Here is a 21,318-nt window from a genome sequence, read left to right as displayed (position 1 = left end):
CACCGCTCATCAAGCCGTGCTGAGGTAGCATCGCACATAGCAGAACCAGAAGGACCTACAACTAGAATATACACTATGTACTGGGGGGCTTTGGAGAGAAGGGAAAAAAAAGATTGGCAGCAGATGTTGGCTCAGGTACCGATCTTAAAAAAATAAATCTTTTGGGGCCAGCCCCGGGGCCAAGTGGTTAAGTTTGTGCGCTCTGCTTCAGCGGCCTAGGGTTCACCAGTTGGAATCCTGGGCACAGACATGGCACTGCTCATGAAGCCATGCTGAGGCAGCGTTCCACATAGCACAACTAGAAGGACCCACAACTGAAAATACACAACTATGTACGGGGGGCTTTGGGCAGAAAAAGGAAAAAATAAAATCTTCATAAATAAATAAATCTTTAGTCAAATTTCTGATTTGACTCGTTTAAATGACAGATTTCATTTCCAGAAAATTAGAAATTTTGTGAAAAGCTTAAGTTCATTCAATGAAATTATGATCCTTTATTTTGATATCTTTTTTCAATTTAAAATAGGTTTTAAATAGAAGAAAAATACATTTTTTTCTTATTAGAAATGAATGTTTCTGAGTCAAATTGATTGTCAAAATTCCTAAGCTTGGCAGAGAAAATATCCCTGCTAGAGGATACCAAAATTGGGAGTGAGCTCAGTGAAAAGCTTCAACTCCTTTTCAGTCCAAATTCCACAATTCAGCTTCTTTTCAAGCCAAACATGATTTATATGCCCAAAGAAAAACATTAAACATGACTTTTTTCTAGGTGAGATTAAAGATAAGATGAGATAAATCTCTGCTTTAGTCCATAAGGCTCAATAGAGTGGTACCTTGCTCCTATCCTGCCAGTGATCCAATTTAGGCTGAATCTCCTGCTGTTTTTCTATTAAAAGAACACCTTGTTGTCAGGGTACTGTGAAAGGTGACTCATCTCCTGTCAAGACCATCTTTCTCAGTGAAAAGGAAAGCACAAAAACCATTCCCTTACAGAAATGCTTACTAGGAAACTGGTACCAATAAGCGAGGCAGGTCACTAGTAAATGTCTCTTAAACAATAAATTGTGGAATAATACAACAATGCTGACATTTGTGTAAGATTTTTGTGTGTGCAAAACAAGCAGTAAAAGAGTGCATATTACTGTCAAAAGCTTTCTACCGTGTTTCTACTGTGTGAGAGGTCTGTAGCTGGATTAGTATCGCATTTCTATATGTTAATGTTATAGCTATTTAAAGGGTAATTTCTCAAATGTTATCCACAAAAATCTCCTGAGTTCTCAAGCAGAGGAAAACAGAGCTAAGGATTAACAAAATATGGATTCAAAAGAAACCTGGCTAAATATATTTGCATAAAAAAATAAAAAGTCCAAAACCAAATGTAGAGGTCAATTAAAGAAAAGCAGGAGGCAAGGAGTTAGTAGACCAGGATGCAGGGTGGAGTGGGCCAAGAGTGTCTGAAAAAACCTGAGAATGTGACTGTGGACAAATTACTTTGGGATATAAGACAGGGGGTTTGCCCTTGAACTCTAACTCTAAAAAGGACCCTTGCTCCCTCTGGAGCTAGCAGAGAATGCATGATGCTTTCATGTGCTGTCATAGCAGCAATAAGATTCTTTAGAAGTGAACATTCTGTGATTCAAAGCACAGTCAGCCAAAATAAAGCAAAATGCAATCAGTTTTTGTGTCGGAGACAATGTAGAAAAACTAATTGATATTCTTTCTGTGACTTAGATACCAAAGTATTTTAATGTGAGATGGCTAAAATTTTGATTTGTCATTTAATTTTAATAAGTAATTTATTAATCAAAAAACCTATCCTCAAAACTGTGTCTTCAGATTATCAAAATTACTATTTGAAAAATTTTTTTTAAATTGAGTTGGTTTGGTACGTGGCCCTAAACAACTGGTTTTACTTTTATTTTTTTAACCCAATTCAAGAAATCAGTTGTTGAATGAGACTGAAAAGTTTTGTGGGTAAATCACAAACTTCGTAACTCTTTTATATGGCTTATTCGAGGCTGATTTAATAGGCAGCTAAATTTATAAAGATGCTCTGGCAATTTATATTGATACAAAAGCCACAAGAGTAATTAATAGTGAGAATGTCTGTCCATGGGAATATTATGTAACATCTGAACTGAATAAAATGATTTCCAGTCTTAACACTGTGATATCTGCAGGTCTTATTACCATTCTTTCAGCAAGTATTTATCGACCACGTACAACATTCCAAGCATTAAAATGGATATTAAGAATGTAAAGCTGAGTAAGACAGTTCCTGCTTTCCACTCAGGGCCTGGTGCAGGGGATAGTCAATTACAATGTGGTAAAGCACCAGGTGTACTGTGAACACAGAGAAGGTAGAGCCAGACTCTGCAACGAAGGCGGGAAGAAGGTGGAATCACAAGAGGGTTTTAGAGGTGGTTGGTGAGGCTTGACTTGTCATGAAGGATGAGTAAAAGTTTGCAAGGTATATAAGTAATATTACTGGCTAACATTTAGCGACTGCTTAATATGTATTGTTTTAAACATTCTACGTGTATTAACTCACAACAACCCTACAAAGTCAATGCTATCATCATCCTTATTTCACAGATGATGAAACAGACACAGACAGGTTAAGGAATTTGAGTAAGTTCATATAATTTGTAAATACTGGAGCAAGAATTTAAATTTAGGCACTCTGGCTCCAGAATCCACACCTAGGGGTGTGGTTTTTTTTTTAATTAAAAACAAATATGTCATACTATAGACAGAAAAAGAGGAGTTATAATTGAAAGTGTAAAAATTAAAGGGTATTAGCAGCAATATACTTGGGAGGGCTGCCTTTTATCTTGATTATACTCTTAGCAATGTTTGGTAGAGAAAAATGTTTCCAAAATACTAAGTATATCTTGTAATTTACATTTTGCTTGATTTTCATATATCTTATTTTAATCAAATTGATGACGAGAAATGCAAGTACCTCTTTGTATGAAGACATAATCCTTTCAATAGCATCAGCTCCAGAGGCCAATAAATTTCGAGCAGTAGTAAAGGCTTCTGTCCGTTCACTAACCATAGCTTGTTTGGGGCCATCCTCTAGATCTAAAAGCAAATTACAAAACTATTGAGTTTTTTCAAGTAACTAAATGTTTTATTTTATACAGATGAAATTGTGGCCAAAACAACCACATGTAAATTTTTCATTAGTACCAGCAATTTCCTAGAAATTTAATGAATTATTGAAAATACAATATTTGTACGAGATTTTATTTAAAGCTTTCTTTTGTTTCATTATTTTTTTAGAAGGAGACTTGGAACAAAAGTAAGTCTATAGAAATTATGACTATTTTCATTTAGCATTCTTTTAACTTTTTCCAAATTCAACTCCCTGCCCTTATTACAGCTAGGCAATCAAATACTATGGATTTGGTCAATAAAATACTACTAATAGGAATACAAGCAAATATTTCTAGTGTAGTTCCTTTAATAGAAATGCAAGTTAGCTGACCCTCATAATCCAGCCTCTGTCTACCTGTTTCAACCAACCCTCACTCTACAGTCTAGCGGCAGCCCAAACATGCAATACTCTATTTATCCTCTGCTATTTGCATACATGATTTCTTCTGACTTCAATATACTTCTCTTCCTTCTTTGTCTAGCTCTTTCTTCAAGAGTTAACTCTTTAGTAAAGGTTTCCCTAGAAACTTTTGCTGGCCTTTCCAATGGACTTTAAGTTTCTTAAGGGTCAAGAATGTGTGTTCTATTCTTTATTCCTAGTACTCAGCAGAGTCTCCAGCACATAGTACTCCTTAATGTGTATTGAATGGATGCATGGATGCATGGATGGGATGGATAGATGAATGAACATCCTAAATTACTGTCAATGCAGAATTACAGTTAAGAGGAGTCAGACTAGGTTTGAATCCAGGCTTTACTACTTATTGGCAGGTAGTAAGGTAAGTAGAACTTGCCACTTATCCTCTCCATGCCTATTTTCTCATTTGTAAATGAGGGAGACAATAATACTATCTCAAACAATTCTATCTCAAAGAGTTGTTTTAAGGTGAAATACAAATGAAGTGTTAGTCTAATCTATGGCCTATAATAAGTTTTCTAAATGTTAGCTGTTATTATTTTCTCTAGTTATTATCGCATATCTATTTAATTTAGTCTCATTCTTCAAAATTATTCTCTCCAAGTCATTACTTTAATCTTTCCAACAACTTGAGTCTCTATCTGGCCCGTCTATAGATTATTTCCAAAGTTCTAAATTAAATGCTGAAAATTAATGAGGAAATTAGAGTGATATAGATAGTCATAGTCTAACTTTGATATTTATTGTTCTCTGATTTATCTCAGTGCAAAGGTTTTTTTTCTCCATATCAGTGCAAATATTTAACTTGTGCCCTATTATGACTACCAGATAATTTCATATTTACTTGCTCACAGACAGCTCAGCTGGGTTTGAAAGAGATCCACACATAATATAAGGTAAAATGCACTCAGAAGATATTTACTGAACACCTAGATATGCAAGAAATTAGGCAAGGTGCTATAGGACATGCAAGGATAAATGTGATTTTCAGACTCTTTCCTTAGGGAGCCTACAGTTTGGTAGGAGAGAGAAGACAAGTTCCCAAATAACTATGCAGGGCAGCCTATGAAGAGAGTTAATAGGAGGTGTTTAGAGGAGGCAAAGATCATTTCTTACTGCAAGAGACAGGAAATGCTTCATGGAGGAGTAGACTGTGAGTGAGGCCTTGAAGACCACATATAATTTCAATAGATCATAAGTATAGTATAAGCAACAGGACAGAGAAGGGAAACTTCAAGCAATGCCAACTGAATGATAAACAGTCTGATCAAGTTACAGCATGGGTTGGTGTCAGGCACTGATTTCACCCGAGTACGAGAATCACCATGAGTTCATGGGGCCCTTTTACAATAGTCTAGGGGCCACCCGGTGACCGAGTGGTTAAGTTCCTGAGCTCCACTTTGGCAGCCCAGGGTTTTGCTGGTTGGGATCCTGGGCGCGGACACGGCACTGCTCAGCAGGCCACGCTGAGGTGGTGTCCCACATAGCACAGCCAGAGTCACTCACAACTAGAATATACAACTATGTATGGGGGGTTTTGCGGAGGAGAAGAAGAAGAAGGAAAAAAAGAAGATTGGCAACAGTTGTTAGCTCAGGTGCCAATCTTTAAAAAAAAAAAAAGAGGACAAATAGTCCAATGTGGTTCCTCCTAGCCCTACTGTTGTCACTGCTCTAGAGGACTCCTGTTAGCCCCCTTGAAGTGAGTGAGTTTCCCTGAGGAATGAAAAAAGAAAGGCTTTGAGTGCTGGTATAAGTGAGGAGTGAAAAATGTGATTGAATAAATAGACTGGAAACAGAATGTAGATATTCTTACATTTAAATGTGTGACAAAATTTAGATAGACACAAAAAAAATTACCGAAAGATTCTCAGCAAGCTACCAAAATAGTGAATTGCTGAATCAGTTAAAGCACTAAGAATAGTTTTGGCTCATAGAGAATCTGGCTGGTGATCTAAAATAATCATGGGATTTTATGAATTTGGGTTAAAAGCGGTTTAAATAGTAGCTTTTACTGACAGTCTCTGTTAAGAAGTAAAAACACTAGCACAGATGAACTGGTGTTTGACATGGCATGGTACTTTCCACGTCACTTTAGCAGATTAATGCCTATTGGGTTTTCTTCGTGCTTTTAGCAACAAAATTACAAATAGCTCTGGACAGATTTCATTTGACTTTTATTCTACGGATTGTTCTTTGGAAAGTACTGTGAGAGCAGTGCCAGTAGTATTTTGCCATGCACACAACAGCCAACTGCATAACCTCTGTGAGAAGGGTAGATTCCTCAGTGTCAGAGATATAAATTCATGACCTAAAGCACTCACCTATTTTGTATCCCAGATCAACACATTTTATCTTCCTCACCAAATATTTTGAATACGTTGTCAAAAGTGCCTCACTTAAGGATTTAATATTTAACATTATATCTTCTCATTTTACTGCTATTTTCAGCTCTGCTAATAAAAGGATATATTGAAACACGGTCACATCTGTTGCTATTTCACTGAAAAGGTGAGAAAGGATTTAAAACTAAGGTTATGTAATACATTTGTCAAAACCCATAGAACTGTATAATACAAAGAGTGAATCCTAATGTAAACTATGGACTTCAGTTACTAATGTATAAATATTGGTTCATCAGTTATAACAAAGGTATCACATTAATACAAGATGTAAATAACAAGGGAAATTATGGGAGGAGGGGAAATTTGGGAACTGAACACTTTCTGCTCAATTTTTCTGTAAACCTAAAACTATTCTAAAGAAAATTGTCTATTAACTTTTTAAAAATTAAAAAAGCAGGCTACCCTTCTGTACTTTTTTCTTTGGACTTACAATCTGAGTTTATTTCTTGTCATTTATGTTTTATCTTTGCCACCTTGACAAATCTCAATCTTACCCTACCTCATACCATATATAAACATCAATTCTAACTGATGATCTTAATGTGAAATGAAAACCCAATAAATTTCTAGAAGATAAAATAGGAGAGGGCCAGCCCAGTGGTGCAGCGGTTAAGTTGGCACGTTCTGCTTCTCGATGGCCTGGGGTTCGCTGGTTCGGATCCCGGGTGCAGACATGGCACCTCTTGGCAAACGCCATGCTGTGGTAGGCGTCCCATGTATAAAGTAGAGGAAGATGGGCATGGATGTTAGCTCAGGGCTAGTCTTCCTCAGAAAAAAAAAGAGGAGGATTGGCAGTAGTTAGCTCAGGGTTAATCTTTCTCAAAAAAAAAAAAAATAGGAGAATAACTCTATGACCTTGGGTTAGGCAAATATTTCTTAAACAGGACAAAAAAAGCACTAACAACAAAGAAAATGATTGATAAATTGAACTATATTAAAATTATGAACTTCTCTTAGACACTTAAGAGACTGAAAAGGGAAGAATAGAGGGGGAAAAGAGATTTGAGTGTGTGTGTGTGTGTGTGTGTGTGTATCTGACAAACTACTCATTACAGAATACACAAGAGCTTTACAAATGAACAAGCAAAAACCAGATAAGCCAGTTTAAAAATGAAGAAAAAACTTACCAGTACTTCATAAAAAAGGCTATCCAAGTAGCCAATAAACAAATGAAAAGTGCTTAACCTCCTCAGTCATCAGAGAAATGCAAATTAAGACTACAATGAAGCACACTTACACACTCATAAGAATGCCTAAAAGGAAAAAGACTCACATCAAACATTGACAAAGATGTGGAGCAACTAAAACTCTCATACGTACTGCATGATACTATTTATATAAGGCTCAAAACCCAGCAAATACTAATGAATGATCGGTAAAATGCCTGCCTTTGCTGTGGCATGGGGGCAGGGGCAGGAGGAAGTGGGGCTGGGGGTAGGAGGCTGAAGATGAGGATAAGACTGCGAAGGGGTTTCTGGGATGGGAGCTTCTGGGATGAAGGTACGGTTCTGTTTCTTCTCAGTGGTGCTTACGTGTATGGGTTGACTTTGCGACAGTTCACTGAGTGGTACACTAATGATTGTGCCGTTGTGGGCATGTATGTTATACTTTAAAAATTATAGCTACTGACACGAATAGCTAATTACAGCTAAAAAGCATGTCTTTGATATGTACTGATAATTACTGTGACAATAATTGGTCAACAAGAGAGTAGTCATATGTAAACTGACCCAAATACAAAATTATATTTCAACAATTTGGCATTTGAATATGAGACATACTCCTGCAGCAGGAGCTATGGAGATCATCTTGTTGGAAGTACATTTTAGGAATAAAATATCACCCATGTTATGAGGGTTATGGTAGAGTTCAGTTCCATTCCTAAGAGTGCTTTCAGTTGCTACTTCTGATGTGCCACCTCACGTTAGCAGATCACCAACATGTGGACGCTACTGGCAGTGCTAGTGGCTTAGGCGCTCTCTTCACTGCCTGTCAGGTGTCTGTGATAAGGTCCGGCAGAAGGGACCTATAAGTAGCTTTCCCTGGCCTTGCCCAGAACTGCTTTTGATATGAAGAGAAGAAAAGTGGCCTATAACATTAAAAAATTGAGATACAGCTCCCAGGTAACTATTTTCTTGACATAATTTCAGTCTTTCTCTTAATACAAAGCAAAGAAAGGGGTAATGTCCTCTAAGAAAATATAATAGAAACTATGTATAATTAACTATTTCAATGCCTCTGTTTCAAGCATTAGCTCCCACAATTGCTTGGTCTCAAACTAAGTTAAGTCCCTTATAGACTAAGTTCCAATATAGCTAAATGGAGGTAGCGTGATGAAGGTAAGAAAAGTACCACACTAGGAATCACATAATGTCTTCTATCCTTAGTGCTTCCACTAACCATCTGTGTGCCCTTAGGCAAATCTGGGACTCCAGACTAGATGACCTCTAAGCTCCTCGTCTGATGTGAAAATGGCATGATTCCACATGCAATTTTGTAATGTGAACTTGAATATAAACATAATCCTGTCCTAACCATAAGATTTCACTTGAAGTTGTAGGTGGGTGGTATAACAAATCTACTACAAAACTATTTTTCTTTTCTCCTCCAAAAAAACTATGCAGGCTCTTCCTCCTATCTGCACTTTTACCTCTGACTTCCTAATCACTTTTAAATGTCTTGCTCTCTTAACAACAATAATCGTGCCAGCAAATGTCTATTGAGCATTTTCGATGAAGCAGGCATTGTTCTAAGTTTTACACATGTACTCTTCTTTAATCCTCCTAACAACCCTGCTATAATTTCTCCCATTTCAGAAATGAGGAAATTGAAGCACAAGAAGGTTAAATGACTTGCCCATAGTCATAGCCTAGTAAGCAAAAGAGTAAGCATTTGAACCCAGGCAATCTGATGCCAGAGCCCACATGGTAAGAATAGAATAAATATTAACAATGATCCACCTAAATTCTTACTACTTGCTGAGAACTGTTTCAAAGCACATTAAATACATTACATACAATTTCATAATTCTGTAAGATATATATTACTATACCTATGGTTAAGAGAGGAAAACTGAGGCATATAAAGTTTATGCAAATTTCTCAAGGATGGATAACTACTAAATAGCTGAGTCAAGATCTGAACAGTGGCCTGCTTCTTTATTGTATTGTCTTTTTTTCCTCTATCCTACTTTTTCTCCCTTTTCTCTTTGCCATTCTTCTCTCATTCACCCACTTTTTCCACCTATTTTTGCTTTAAAATATACAGTATCATGTATTTAATTCATCTCTAACATAAGGGACAACTCAGGGCATAAGTGTAAATTAAGACTGAAGATTAGATTAGAATATATGATATGTAATTCCAAGACCTAAAGCCTCAAAGATATATCATTATTTAGAAAAAATAATTTTGTATGAGTAAACTCCAACAATATTTTCATGTGTTAAATCATTGTAGGTCAAATGTCTTTAGTAAATACATACAAACATCATAAGCATATATATAGTAACATTAGAAATTACAGAAGATATTGAAGCACCTTCTCATAATAATGCTGTCAAATGAATTTATTGTTTTCTTCTATGAAATTATTATACTGCTTCTCTTTGTATAAAATCCTCTTTTGAAAAGAAGCTTTAAGAATTACTTTATTTTACTTGCATCACTGTGATTATCATAATTTCAATCTGAAATTTTAATGTTGTTTCTTTAATTTAATATGATATTTTCAGGATTTATTTTTAAATATCTTATTACATCACCCATAGAAATAAGATTGTTAGATTCTTTGCATACACTGTTTACTTCTTACTGGTCTCTGTGGGGTTAATTTGTCACCATTAATAGCTGCATTTTCTCTGCTCTATGTTGAATACTCTGGGGTTTTGTAATAAGACCAGTGCTTCCAAGGACTAAGAGAACTACACCATAATCTTGTCATTGGTGTTGTCTCTATACGTTATATATGAAACTTTTAAAACATCCATATACTTAGATTCACTATGAATATCTGATAATTTTGTTGTGTCTTACTAAAACTAATCTCAAGACCATAAATTTTTGTGTCATTTTTTTCTCCAATACTTTTTTGAAAAAGCAATTTATTTTATCTTATAATGAAAGCATTATGTCTAAAAATACTATTACTAACAACGCCTTATTGAATATAAACTTTTTAAATGATTTTTTAAAAAATAAAACTTTGAAAACATAAAAATAGATAAAATTCAGTTTCCCAGTGGTCTAAACACAGTATTAGACAGTTGAGTTGTGGAGTATATTTGGTATATCTATAGTCTTATCACATGGGATTGACAAATTCCAATTTACTAAAATGAACAATTTTAGGTTAAGAAAGACTCAAATTTGACAAGTTTTTTTGTAATAATTGGTTAAAGCATTGAAGCACTGTTTCAAAATATTAGAGTATAGGGTAATTTTTTTACTTGTTTTTATTAGATGACTTCAAACAAATAACTTAATTCTTAGTTCTACACCAAAAATAGCCGTAAAATAGTGTGAATTCTGTTACCTTATTCTCAGTGTTGCCTTTTGTTTCCTAGGTAATAATTGTCACTCTGTATCAAGAACATCAAGAGCATGCTCTGTACTTTATAAACATTATTCTGTTAAATCCTCCCAACAGTCCTCTGAAGCAGCCTTTCCAATTCTCCTTTTACAGATGAGGAAATGGAGGTTCAGAGTTTAATTAACATGACTAAGAGGATACAGGCAGGAAGAGGGAAAGCCAAGAGTTGAGCAAAGCTCTGTCTTACTACAAAGCCCATGCTTTTATTTAGTTACTTCAACACTAAGGCCAATTTTGACCAAGCGGTTTTTAAAGAGAAGGGGGAACGTTTTATTTTGGAGGAAGAGCAGAAAATGCTGCTACTTTAGTTAACTCCCCTTTGTCTCTGCCCATTAAGACCCAAACTCCCATCTCAAGTATTACAGAACGTTTTAATATTGTTCTTGTTGTCCCTATCTTTCTTAGTTATCCCAAAGATGAAAAATGTTGGTAAAAACCACTGGGGTGGTGATAGCTAGAATTAGACAGGGGCAGCTTGACAACCCCTACCCCCACAATGCCACCAAATCATGCTACATAGGAGGTTTATCTATGTTACCTACAAGTAGAGGAGATCTTGTTCCATGGTGTGAAGCACTTCCTAAAACAATATTCCTAGTTGCCTAATGTAGTCAACCAACTCTTCAAATCACAAAACAGGGCAGATCAAGTTATAGAATATTTATAGACTAAACACATGGGATGTGCAGAACTGAAGTTTAAAACATATGGAGAGAACTTACACTGCTTTTCAAGATATTAATTTGAAATATCTCACAACTGGAAAGGACTTTTGAGCCACTTATCTCCTTTCACATTGCAGGTATTATTATTGGATGTTGCAAAGTCTGCCTTTGTTTCTGACCATTAATGACCACAGAAAAATGGCTACATATTCAGTTTCACTCACACAAAACCAGCAGTGACACCTTCAAGAGAAATAATCCTAAACATATATTGAAGATTAAGCATAAATGTCATTATGACCATCCCCAAAGCCAGTTGCAGTGATAATAGGTACAGCCACCATAATCAGTCCACTGCTGCTCCAAACATACTTCGTCAAGAACTGCTCTATCATGATGTACCTCAAACGTTTGGATAAAATGAGGTTCATCTGATCGGCTAAAGCTTTGTAACTTTTCTGGAGTTGCTTCATTTCCACCTATAGAGGGAAAAAGAGGCAAGAACCCAGCATGAGTTATAAAAGTAAATATTGTATGTCTGAAGGCTTTCTTTAAAGATAGGTACACATTATTTTGTTTTACTTAGTATAGTATGATCTATGATTCTAACAACTAAAAAATACAGATTAATATAAGAATGAGTCATTATTATTTAATTTGGTCACACCTATATTATTGAAAAAAACCCATGATACTTAGTAAATATAAAGTACATGTCAGTGATTTACAATTTTTATTTCAAAATTACATGCATGAGGTTAAAATTAAATGATATTCTATAAGACATGAGTAAACAATGTTAGAACTTTATCCTTGTTGATCACACCAAAAATATTTGAAAATAAACACATGACACACATACGTGTAATTAGATTCCATTTTCGAACTAACTCAATTTGCTGGATTTTGTCTTAAATGCCGGAAGCCTACAGCATGCTATAATTTAAATCACTGAGTTCAGTGATTCAAGAAGAATCACAAGTCAATATGACTAATACAACATATAAGGCCAATTTTCAAGGGGGAGTAGAAGTCCTAAATTTGCTTTAAATTTTCTTCTTCAGATTCCTACTACTGTAAACATTTGTCTTGATAACTAATGATGCTTCAAAAAGTAAATAATTCTGCTTGGGAATTAAAATACCATTTCAACTTAAGAATACCTGAATATTTCATTTGTACTAAGTCATTTGTATTAAGATTTCAGATGCATCACCTTAAAAAATTTGGTCGTATTTAATATTCTGAGGTTACTTCAATGCTCTGGAAGTTTATGTAATTAGGCTAACTATTTTAGGGATCTGCTTAATGTCGAAAATCTTTAGTATTCAGAAATAACATTCTGAAATTCCTTTTCTCCTCCTCATTTCTTCTCTAATCTTAGCTTTTCTCTCAAAGCCAGACAAAATTTCATTTCACTGCCTCTTTTTATTTGTGTCAAACATGGTGCTGAACATTAACTAAGAGTTGGAAATGCCATTTGTGAGACACACTCTCCTGCACTTCTTAGGACTGAGGACCCTCCAATGCTGACCAGACATGCAAAATTGTTAAACTTGTCTTTCATGTAAAAGGACAGGGTTTTTTTCCTCTTAAAAACAAAGGGCCCTCAATAATAACAACAAGAGAATACCATCTTAAATTTTCCATCTCAATGGACATGTGTTTACTCAGTTTCCAAACACATTTTATTCTAACGTTCTACAACCAATTAGGATTTAAGTTTTAAGAAAATGCTTCAGAGATAATTCTGAGCATGTTTGGGTAACTGAGGCTAAGTAGACTGAGTGCTGAAAATTTTATTCTCATGAAACTTTAGAAAAGTTTGCACTCTATAATTCTTTAACAACTTGTGCGTAAAAAGGGTAAGGAAGCATACATTCTAATACAGGTTTAGATGTCATCGGAGTCTAAAACGCTAAAGAAGTGGGTCCATCAACAGTACAACAGATGGTATCTAGCACTGCAGTGGCAGCTCGAACAGTCTCACATTTCACCCATCATCTTAATTTCTATCTTACCTTATGTCCTCTGTAAAAGGCAATTTCTTCAACATTGGCTGTAATTCTGGAGTGCACATACCGCAAATAGCCTTTTCTATGAGCTTCTTCAGCCACCAATTTACCAAATTTGGGAGAGCAGGCTTTCAGCACTTTAGCAGTGGCATATACCACAAGCCCTGCTAATAGGGTGGGCCCAATTGGGCTAGCTCCTCTGGATGGAGCAGTCTGGATGAGCGTATAGGAGGTCAGGATTACATCTAAAATAGGTTTGGTCAGATTAGAATACAAGTGAGCCACAGATTGGGAGAACATCATAATATCCTCAGTAAGAGACTGGTCAGGGTTTGCCAGCCTCCCATCCATATTGATCACCTTATAAGAAGTCTGATTTGTAAAACAGGTTTCATAGGCATGGCCTACTAGGAGAGTTCTGAAGGCCAAAGCCAGTTTGCACTCCAGGTACCTTATCGCACTGTTCACAGAGGTAGCAGGGATGGCAATCATAAGCCACTTGATTAATTTGATGATGAAAGCCAGTTTGCACTCCAGGTACCTTATCGCACTGTTCACAGAGGTAGCAGGGATGGCAATCATAAGCCACTTGAGTAATTTGATGATGAAAGTCCGAGGCTTCTTTTCCACAATGCTCTTCACGATGTTTCCATCCAGACCAGCCACATAGATAGACAGAAATGTTCTCGAGATCAGAGCCACCGAGTGGAGGCAGAGCCACCCTGTTTCAGTGGTCACAAATTTTGGAAAGAGAATTTTCCGAAGTTCTAGTAGCTGTTTGAAAAAATCTGCATTCACTCCAGGAGAAGAATTTTTACAAGTGGTCTCGGTGCAATGCAGTATTTCTCTGTTCTCTGCAGTCGGGTAAGCTGCTTCTTTTCTCTTCCTGTGGCCAGATTGCTTTAAATGCTTGCTAATGATGGGATAGAGGGTTTTCAGAGCATATGCCGCAGCCACCAGGCAGGCAGCCCTTTTAGCAGCGCTCGATCTGGTCCATTTCACTGGATCAGCTGCTGCATTTAGCATATGTGTCATTTTCCCAATTACCCAAACCGGCTTCAAAAAGAATTGGTTTTAAAAGATCATGATCCACCGGAATCCCCAGCAAATGTTTCAGAAAGTCCTACAGCGTTCCATAGTCTGCAGCATTTCTTCTCTTCTTTTTTTAAATTTTGCTTTTGTTTTTTTCAATTTTGTTCTGCTGTGACAGATGCAGCGGAGCTCAGACTCCACCGCACCTACTGGGGATGATTCCCTCAGAAGCTCAAGCTGCACTAAGCCGCCCCAAGCTCCTCCCTCACAGGCCCCTCATTGGCTGTGAGGATGGTGGGACCTTGGAATCCTCGCCGCTTCCCTTTGAACCTTGAAAATGAGGAGAAAGCAAAGCGAATTACATCCTTAGGCAGGAGTCCAAAGAGTTAAATGTCTATTTTTGGAAAGGTCGAATCAGGGCAGCCGCTGGCGACAAAACCTGCCCCAGCTACTGAGCATGCTCAGCGTCACTTAGAACCGCACAGAAGTTTCAGAATATACATCACTCCTCTAAGGTTTTAGTAGATACCACAAGGGGAAGAGCAGAAAGAAAAGGAAATTTCCAAGCGCTATAAAACGAGATGAGGGAGAAGGAGCTAGGGAGATGAGGGAGGAGGGGCAAGAGGACCAACATGAAATGAATGTGAAAAGGATATGGACTGAATCTGAAAGGGAGAGAGAGGAAAGGGACAAGCGGGAGGGACACTGGAGAAAACAAACTATCAAATACTTAGATCTGTTTTTCAGTCCCATTTTATTTTATATTTTCTGTCTGTGTTTCTCATGAAGTCCCAGAATCTATCAGACAAGTCGTAATTGAGGGCATATTGTAAATAAATAGGAGAGAAGTCTTCTGCATTATAGAAAATAGTTCTTTGCTATATCTCCATCTCTATGTTTACTTGTCCTTACAATAAAAATCTTCCAGCCCCACAACTGCTATTTTTAGCAATGGAGATCTGATGCACTGGTATTTATTTACAAGGTGACTATTGAATAAAAAAGAGCAGTGTTTCACTTCTACCGCCCTCTTGTGTCCTTTAGATAGTTGTTACTTGGAGGTGTGTGACTTTATAACTAAAGTTAACCATTTGGGAATCCAACTGGAGTTAGATGGTGGAAATAGCTTCTCTGGGACCTTACTTCATTTTTTGAGAGTTCTTTGTCTTTTGCAAACTTTTGTTTTGCTTGTTTTGTTTAGGCTTAGAGATAATCTATTGGCTACTTCCCACTTTGGTTATTTGATTCAAACAAAGAGTGTTAAAAAAATTTTCCCTACATCCCTAATGGAGGACTTAAACTGCTAAACAGTCAAGCGAAATTCTGCATACTGTTAAATATGTAAAATGTTTAGGTAAGGATGAGTGTGTTTTCGAATATGCAAAAACATTTTTGCTTCCCCACACCCACCACCCCCCACAACATACATACACATTTCTAGTCAACTGGAAGCCTGGGAAGATATGCATTAAATTAGAACAGAGGTTGGCAAATTATAACCCAACCAGTGGGCCAAATTTGGCCTGCCACCTATTTTTTTATGGCCCTTGAGATAAGAACAGTTTTTACATTTTAAAATGGTTGAAAACACATCACAAGAATAATAATATTTTGTGGTGCATGAAAATTACATGAAATTTTTATTTCAGTGTCCATAAATAAAGTTTTATTGGAACACAGCCACACCCATTTATTTATTTACTTATTTTCTATGGCTTTCAAGCCACAGAGCCAGAGCTGGATAGATGAAACAGAGCCTAAAATATTCACTATCTGGCCCGCTTCAGAAGAAGTTTGCCAACCCTTGTGCTAGAATATAAAACCTGTTTCAGTGTTGAATGATCTTCATTATTCAGTTTACTGTGAATAAAGAACTATTCTCCTTTTCATAAGTAACAATAGCCTTAAACTTTTAAAACTCCTTTCCCATGTACCTATATGAATTTCAAGAATCATCACAGGTCTCTTTTCATTTGTTTGCATTCAATTCAGCAGATTGACTAATACATGAGTGGCAAATTCATGCAAATTTCTTTTATAGCTGGCCATATTAGCAGCAAAATCTATCATTCATTCCATTGAGACTTTCTAAGTCTGTATGTAGAGATCATAGTGTTATAGTGGTTATTTTCAAAATCTTTTATTCCTAATCTCACGTTTCTCATGTGTCAAAGTAAGGATCTCTTACCCTTATAAACTTTAATTCTTTATGTCACATCTCCTGACTGTGATAAGACAGGTGGAGGGCCAGGGTAAACTTAGCTGGGGGTGATAGGAGGATGTTCAGCCAGGCAGAACGCGTACACAGAGGGTTGCACCGGTCAGCAAGCAGCTGGCAGTCGAGGCAAGTGGCCTGCATCACTGGCATAGGACAGCCACATCAGGGGAGGAGCAGGGCAGCGGGAAATCTAGAAGCAAAAAAGGTTAGAGATCAAATCAGGCCTGCACTTAGTTGTAGGTAGGTCAGTTTATCAACTGATAATGAAGCTAGGGTATAGGAACAAGCTTTTATTGGCTTGAGTGAAAGACTTGTTAGAATGAGGAAAATAATCAAGATAGAAAGACAGAAATTTGGTTACCGGAATTGTGGTGCAGGGAAGGTTGGAGGCCAGTTACTAGAACTGGGGAAAAGGTTAATGTGAGATTTGACCTAATGATGAGCCACTTAAGTACAGATGTAACTATCACCATTTTAATTCCACTCCCACCCTTCACTCTACCCTACCCCCAAGAGTCAGGGTTGGTCCTAGCATCTGAGACCAAGCTCAAGACTTCAGGGAAGGCAGAGGAAGAATTCAAGATGATAGGAAAACAGATACATAATTCCAGTTGGAAATATATGCCATTTAAGAAAGAAACTAAGAATGTCAAGGTACTTCTTTCATTTTTTATATTGCCATGCAATTAAAGCAGAAAGAATGCTAATTTAGTTTGAATTTCAAACTAGGTGAGAAAAAAAGAGTGAAAAAAAGTCACTTGTTACTATAGTAAACATAATTCAACCTAATTTCCACTCAATCTTCTCAACTTTACGGTGTTTATATTGGAAAGCATTAAAATTTTTCTTAAGAGAGGAGAAATAATCTTAAAAAAAGATCTTGAAAATGAATGAAAGTTAAAAAATAAGCAATAATTATCAAATTACTCTGTTCTCAAGTGTGATACTCTCAATGTCAGTGTCACAGTGGACATTACCAACAACCATGGAAGAGCAGGATTAAATAGACTTTATATATATCTTAGAGACTATATATATACACATATATTAGGAAAACTACATGCTTTATAAACAGTAAAACATCAGAAATAAATTTTTATAATAAAGAGACCTACCTATATAAGTATATGAATAAAAATGTATAATGTAGATAATATGTATTATGTGTTTAGATAGTAAATCACCAGAGAGTAAATAATTTTTAGCAATAAAGATAAATTAAGGTTTAAGATTTGGGATGCATTTCCTTCTCAGCAAATGCTAAGTAGTATTTTATCTGTGCTGTATTCCTTTCTTGAACTGTTTCCTGACCCAAGAGATTACCTAATTGCCCTACTGGCCCTAAAATAGCACAGCATTTGACTCATTATCTACCAGTCATGCTAGCCTTATTCATGTGAGCCACAAACACAATGAAGATGAGATCTTAGGTCAATATTTCATCTGTTACAAATAACCACCTAATAACTGCTTCATAATGAAATGTCTTTTGCTGTGAAGGAAAACCCAGCAAATATCTTGTCTGAGGATGTATCTCATAGATTAATCTTTCCTTAGCCTAATTTACCACTTCCACTGCCTCTCTGTGACTGGAAGGAAAGCAGTGACTCTAGTCAGAGAGAAGACACAGTTCTATCCAGCTCCCACTTCTTGACTCTTCTCAACAGGTTGGTCAACCTGTCCTTTATGTCTCTACCTATAGAATATATTTTAAAAGGTCAGTCAATCCTCTATAAAATTATTTTCCCCTTCTAGTTAATTTAGTTAATTTGTACCTGTTTCAAAATGTTGAAAGTAGGAAAGGCTAATGCACTGGGCCATTGCTTCTGACTCGACTGTATGGTTTAGTTACTGAAAAACGATGAGCTACTCCATGACGAAGACTAATTTGTTCTGAAATGCTATACTCACTTGGTTTAATTCAAACCAATGATAGATATACTTTGGTGAATTTTTGTGACAAAAATCAGTATTTATATGATTAAACGATGTCTACCAGGACACATAATCCTATTTTAGGCAACTATATTTTAGGCACTATTTCCCAATGAGTTAACAGAAAATGTATCATATTTGAAAATGAGAGATTGCCCAGGTTAAAAATCTGGAAAACAATCATGACAATTGGGGAAAAAAAACCATTTTGTGCATTTGTTTGGTACAGATTTCTAGTTTCTAACCAAAATATCATAGAACAGTGTGTAAGATAAACATTTTGTGAGGATATACAAACATAACACAGAAACGATCAGTAAAATCCAACTTTCGTTTTGAGATTTTTTTCGGTAAGGTGTTTAAAGTCTTTGGGTCTTTACAGCTAAACCCAGTTTTGATCAAGCTCTCTAAGAAACCCACAAAATGGTAAGTTACTACAGCGCAATATTTCTAATAAACAACTATGTACTGAATATTGAAACTGCACGTGAAAGATATTTAAAGGATTTGGATATGGAGTGATGTGGGAATGGAAACATCATCTTGAGGATTACGGATCCATATCTTTGTTCTTGCCTTCTTTTTCTCCCCTCAGTCTGTTCTTTGACCTAAAAAAAAAAAGGCTGAGACCTACACCAAAGTAAATAAAACTATGGTGGGGGTGGTTTGAAACACTAACCCTGCGGCCCAGCCCGACACTTCATTTCTTGAGGGTTCCTTCGCCGGACCGGTTGAAACTGCTGTGTTCTTCCTCCTTCGGACGCGCTGCTTTCCCACGGCGTCCCCTGCGGCCCTCTCAGGACAGCGTCTCCGCAGAAACCGCAGAGGCTGCCGGGAGACCCGGAAGGAGCCTAACCAGGCCGCAAAGGCTGTAGGGAGGCTGGGCTATAGGCCCGTGGGCCGGAGAGGAGCGGGCTGAAACCGAGGAAGCTGTGGCTTAGCACTGAACGGAGCCGTCTGAAGTGCAGCTGTCAGAACCCCAGTGTCTTCTCAGAAGTTTTGGGGAGATGAACTGGGTCGGGGGCTCCCGGTGAGTCGTGCTGCTGGAGCTTGAGACTGTAGCCTTGCGTCCCTGGACGTGCATTCCCATCATGGTGCCTCTTTCCTAGGCCTCAGAGGGGAGGGCACAGCCTTGCCTGGGGGCAACTTGCTAGGAGAGGTCTTTTAATCTTCCCCAAGCCGGGGGACCCTAGCACCATGTCTCTGCTCTTAAACCGAAAGCAGCTCAGCTTTTCCCCCACTGCCTTTCCAAAAGCTTCACATGTGGGGCCCGCCGTGGGTGAGGTTCTCTGCTCTCCCTCCCCCGCCTCCCGGGTCCTCCTCCTCTAGTGAGACCTCTGAGCAGCTGAGCCCTCTTCTCGCCCCTGCTTCTCCCTTTTCGAAGGGATTTCTTTGCGTCAATATATCATCTTTGCACAAATTTGTAAGGCGTTATGGAAGAGGCCATTCTCTGCTGCCCTTAAATCCATTGGTGGGGGCTCGTATCCACCATAAATCCAATTTAGTTTGTTTTTGCAAGGGAGGGAAAGTGAAGCGTTTTTTGCTTTAACTTACAAGAGAATTTACAATTTGTTTTGTATTTAGAATTAATCACATAAAGGAGGATGAGTTGACAGTTTAGCTTTATGTAACCTGTTCATTGCTGTTGACCTTCAAGTCCACTAGGATGGAAATCATGTGGGCCTGTAATTTCGTTTGATCAAATTCCCTGACGAAAAGAATTGTTTTGATTGAAACATTAAGCCACTAAATACAATTTTTGTCACAAGTAGACCCAGGACAGTGATGATATGGTTAGAATATAACACATTTAAATTCTTAGGAATTTTATAAGAGGAAAGACAGCTTTTGTGTTCAAGTATTGTAACGATGTCTGATAATTTTAGCAATAGCATTTATCCTGTTGAAGATATGTTAGCATCGTATTTTAGAAGTTTATCTGGTTTATTCCTAGCTAATGTTCTACCATCATGCTTCCACTTTGGAGAAAAGTGAAAACTCACTTACAAACGTCACACAATTTAGTTGATACATGATTATAATTTGATGTTTTTGAATTCTTTAAAATGTGAATATTAAATGAGATACAAAATCATCTTACAAATGCTTAAGCAGTATTAAAATATAGGTGCTATTATTATTCTGTCATATATCTTCTGGTTATTCAGGGAGTAGTATTTTGGTTGCTAGTGGGAGGATGCAAAAGCAATGTACTGCAGGAAAGGTGTAGTCTAGGATTGTGTTTCTCAAAATGAGGTAGTGCTGCACCTGGAGATATTAGGTACCAGGGGGTTAAGAAACCACAGAAGAAACGTGACACATCTCCCTGGAGCATCAGTTTTATTCACAGATCGGAGGAAAATATATTTTTTAATTTAAGTAAACATGGATATGTTATAGAGTAAAAGGCAAAACTTGTGTGAAGTTGTAAGAGAAAATATGGAATTTTAAATAAATTTTCTTGGGGAGGTTGGGCTCGTTAGGGTCAAACTCCAGATTGGTAATGAAAAAATGAGTGTGTCCACTTTGTACTATCCCAGCAAACAAAGGTAGACAAGATTAGTTGATCATGGCGCTCTGACCATGAGGCCGTAAGGGCCTCAGAATCTGAGACAGTGCTTAGTAATCACTAGCAGTTGATTGGAGCTGCTATAGAGTAGAAGTTTTAATCCTTGTCTCAGACCATCCTTGAGTACTTGTTTATTTCCCTCTGTTGTAGGATTAGTTTTTGTTTGAAAATTTTGAGAACTGTTAGGAACTTAAAATATAGACGAGTAACTAGAGAACGTTTACAAAGCTCTCTCAGAGCTGCTCCATCAGAGAATTCGGCATTAATTAATTCAACAAATACGTTTTTACTTGCCTCCCTGTTTAGGGCAT

The 21,318-nt window shown here is 37.1% G+C and overlaps 2 protein-coding genes across 17 annotated transcripts in view; one reads left to right on the top strand and one right to left on the bottom strand.

Moving 5' to 3' along the window:
* The window catches only part of LOC106841732 (ATP-binding cassette sub-family D member 2-like), a 47,407-nt gene extending 28,163 nt beyond the window's left edge, over positions 1-19,244 (bottom strand). For 14 of the 16 annotated variants that reach the window (XM_070492355.1, XM_070492357.1, XM_070492354.1 and 11 more), the window contains exons 1-2: positions 5,902-11,509; positions 2,966-3,087 (exon numbers count right to left, since the gene is read on the bottom strand). In XM_070492355.1, the coding sequence (XP_070348456.1) occupies positions 2,966-3,087; positions 5,902-5,998 (219 nt within the window). In that variant the 5' untranslated portion in view covers positions 5,999-11,509. Of the gene's footprint in view, positions 1-2,965; positions 3,088-5,901; positions 11,718-13,259; positions 14,655-16,473; positions 16,694-19,117 lie in introns of those variants that run through there. The other 2 variants (XM_070492352.1, XM_070492351.1) reach the window with 2 other exon arrangements.
* An 86-nt stretch (positions 19,245-19,330) lies between these two features.
* Positions 19,331-21,318, top strand: part of LOC123276070 (regulator of DNA class I crossover intermediates 1-like) — a 68,946-nt gene continuing 66,958 nt past the window's right edge. Inside the window, exon 1 of the mRNA XM_070492664.1 lies at positions 19,331-19,468. The gene's annotated coding sequence lies outside the window, so the exon portion shown is untranslated. The remainder of the gene's footprint in view (positions 19,469-21,318) is intronic.

Source organism: Equus asinus, chromosome 21 (genome assembly GCF_041296235.1).
Source record: "Equus asinus isolate D_3611 breed Donkey chromosome 21, EquAss-T2T_v2, whole genome shotgun sequence".
In the NCBI taxonomy this organism is placed as follows: Eukaryota; Metazoa; Chordata; class Mammalia; order Perissodactyla; family Equidae; genus Equus; species Equus asinus.
The sequence above is the reverse complement of the archived record's forward strand: the minus strand, read 5'-3'. Positions and strand labels throughout refer to the sequence as shown.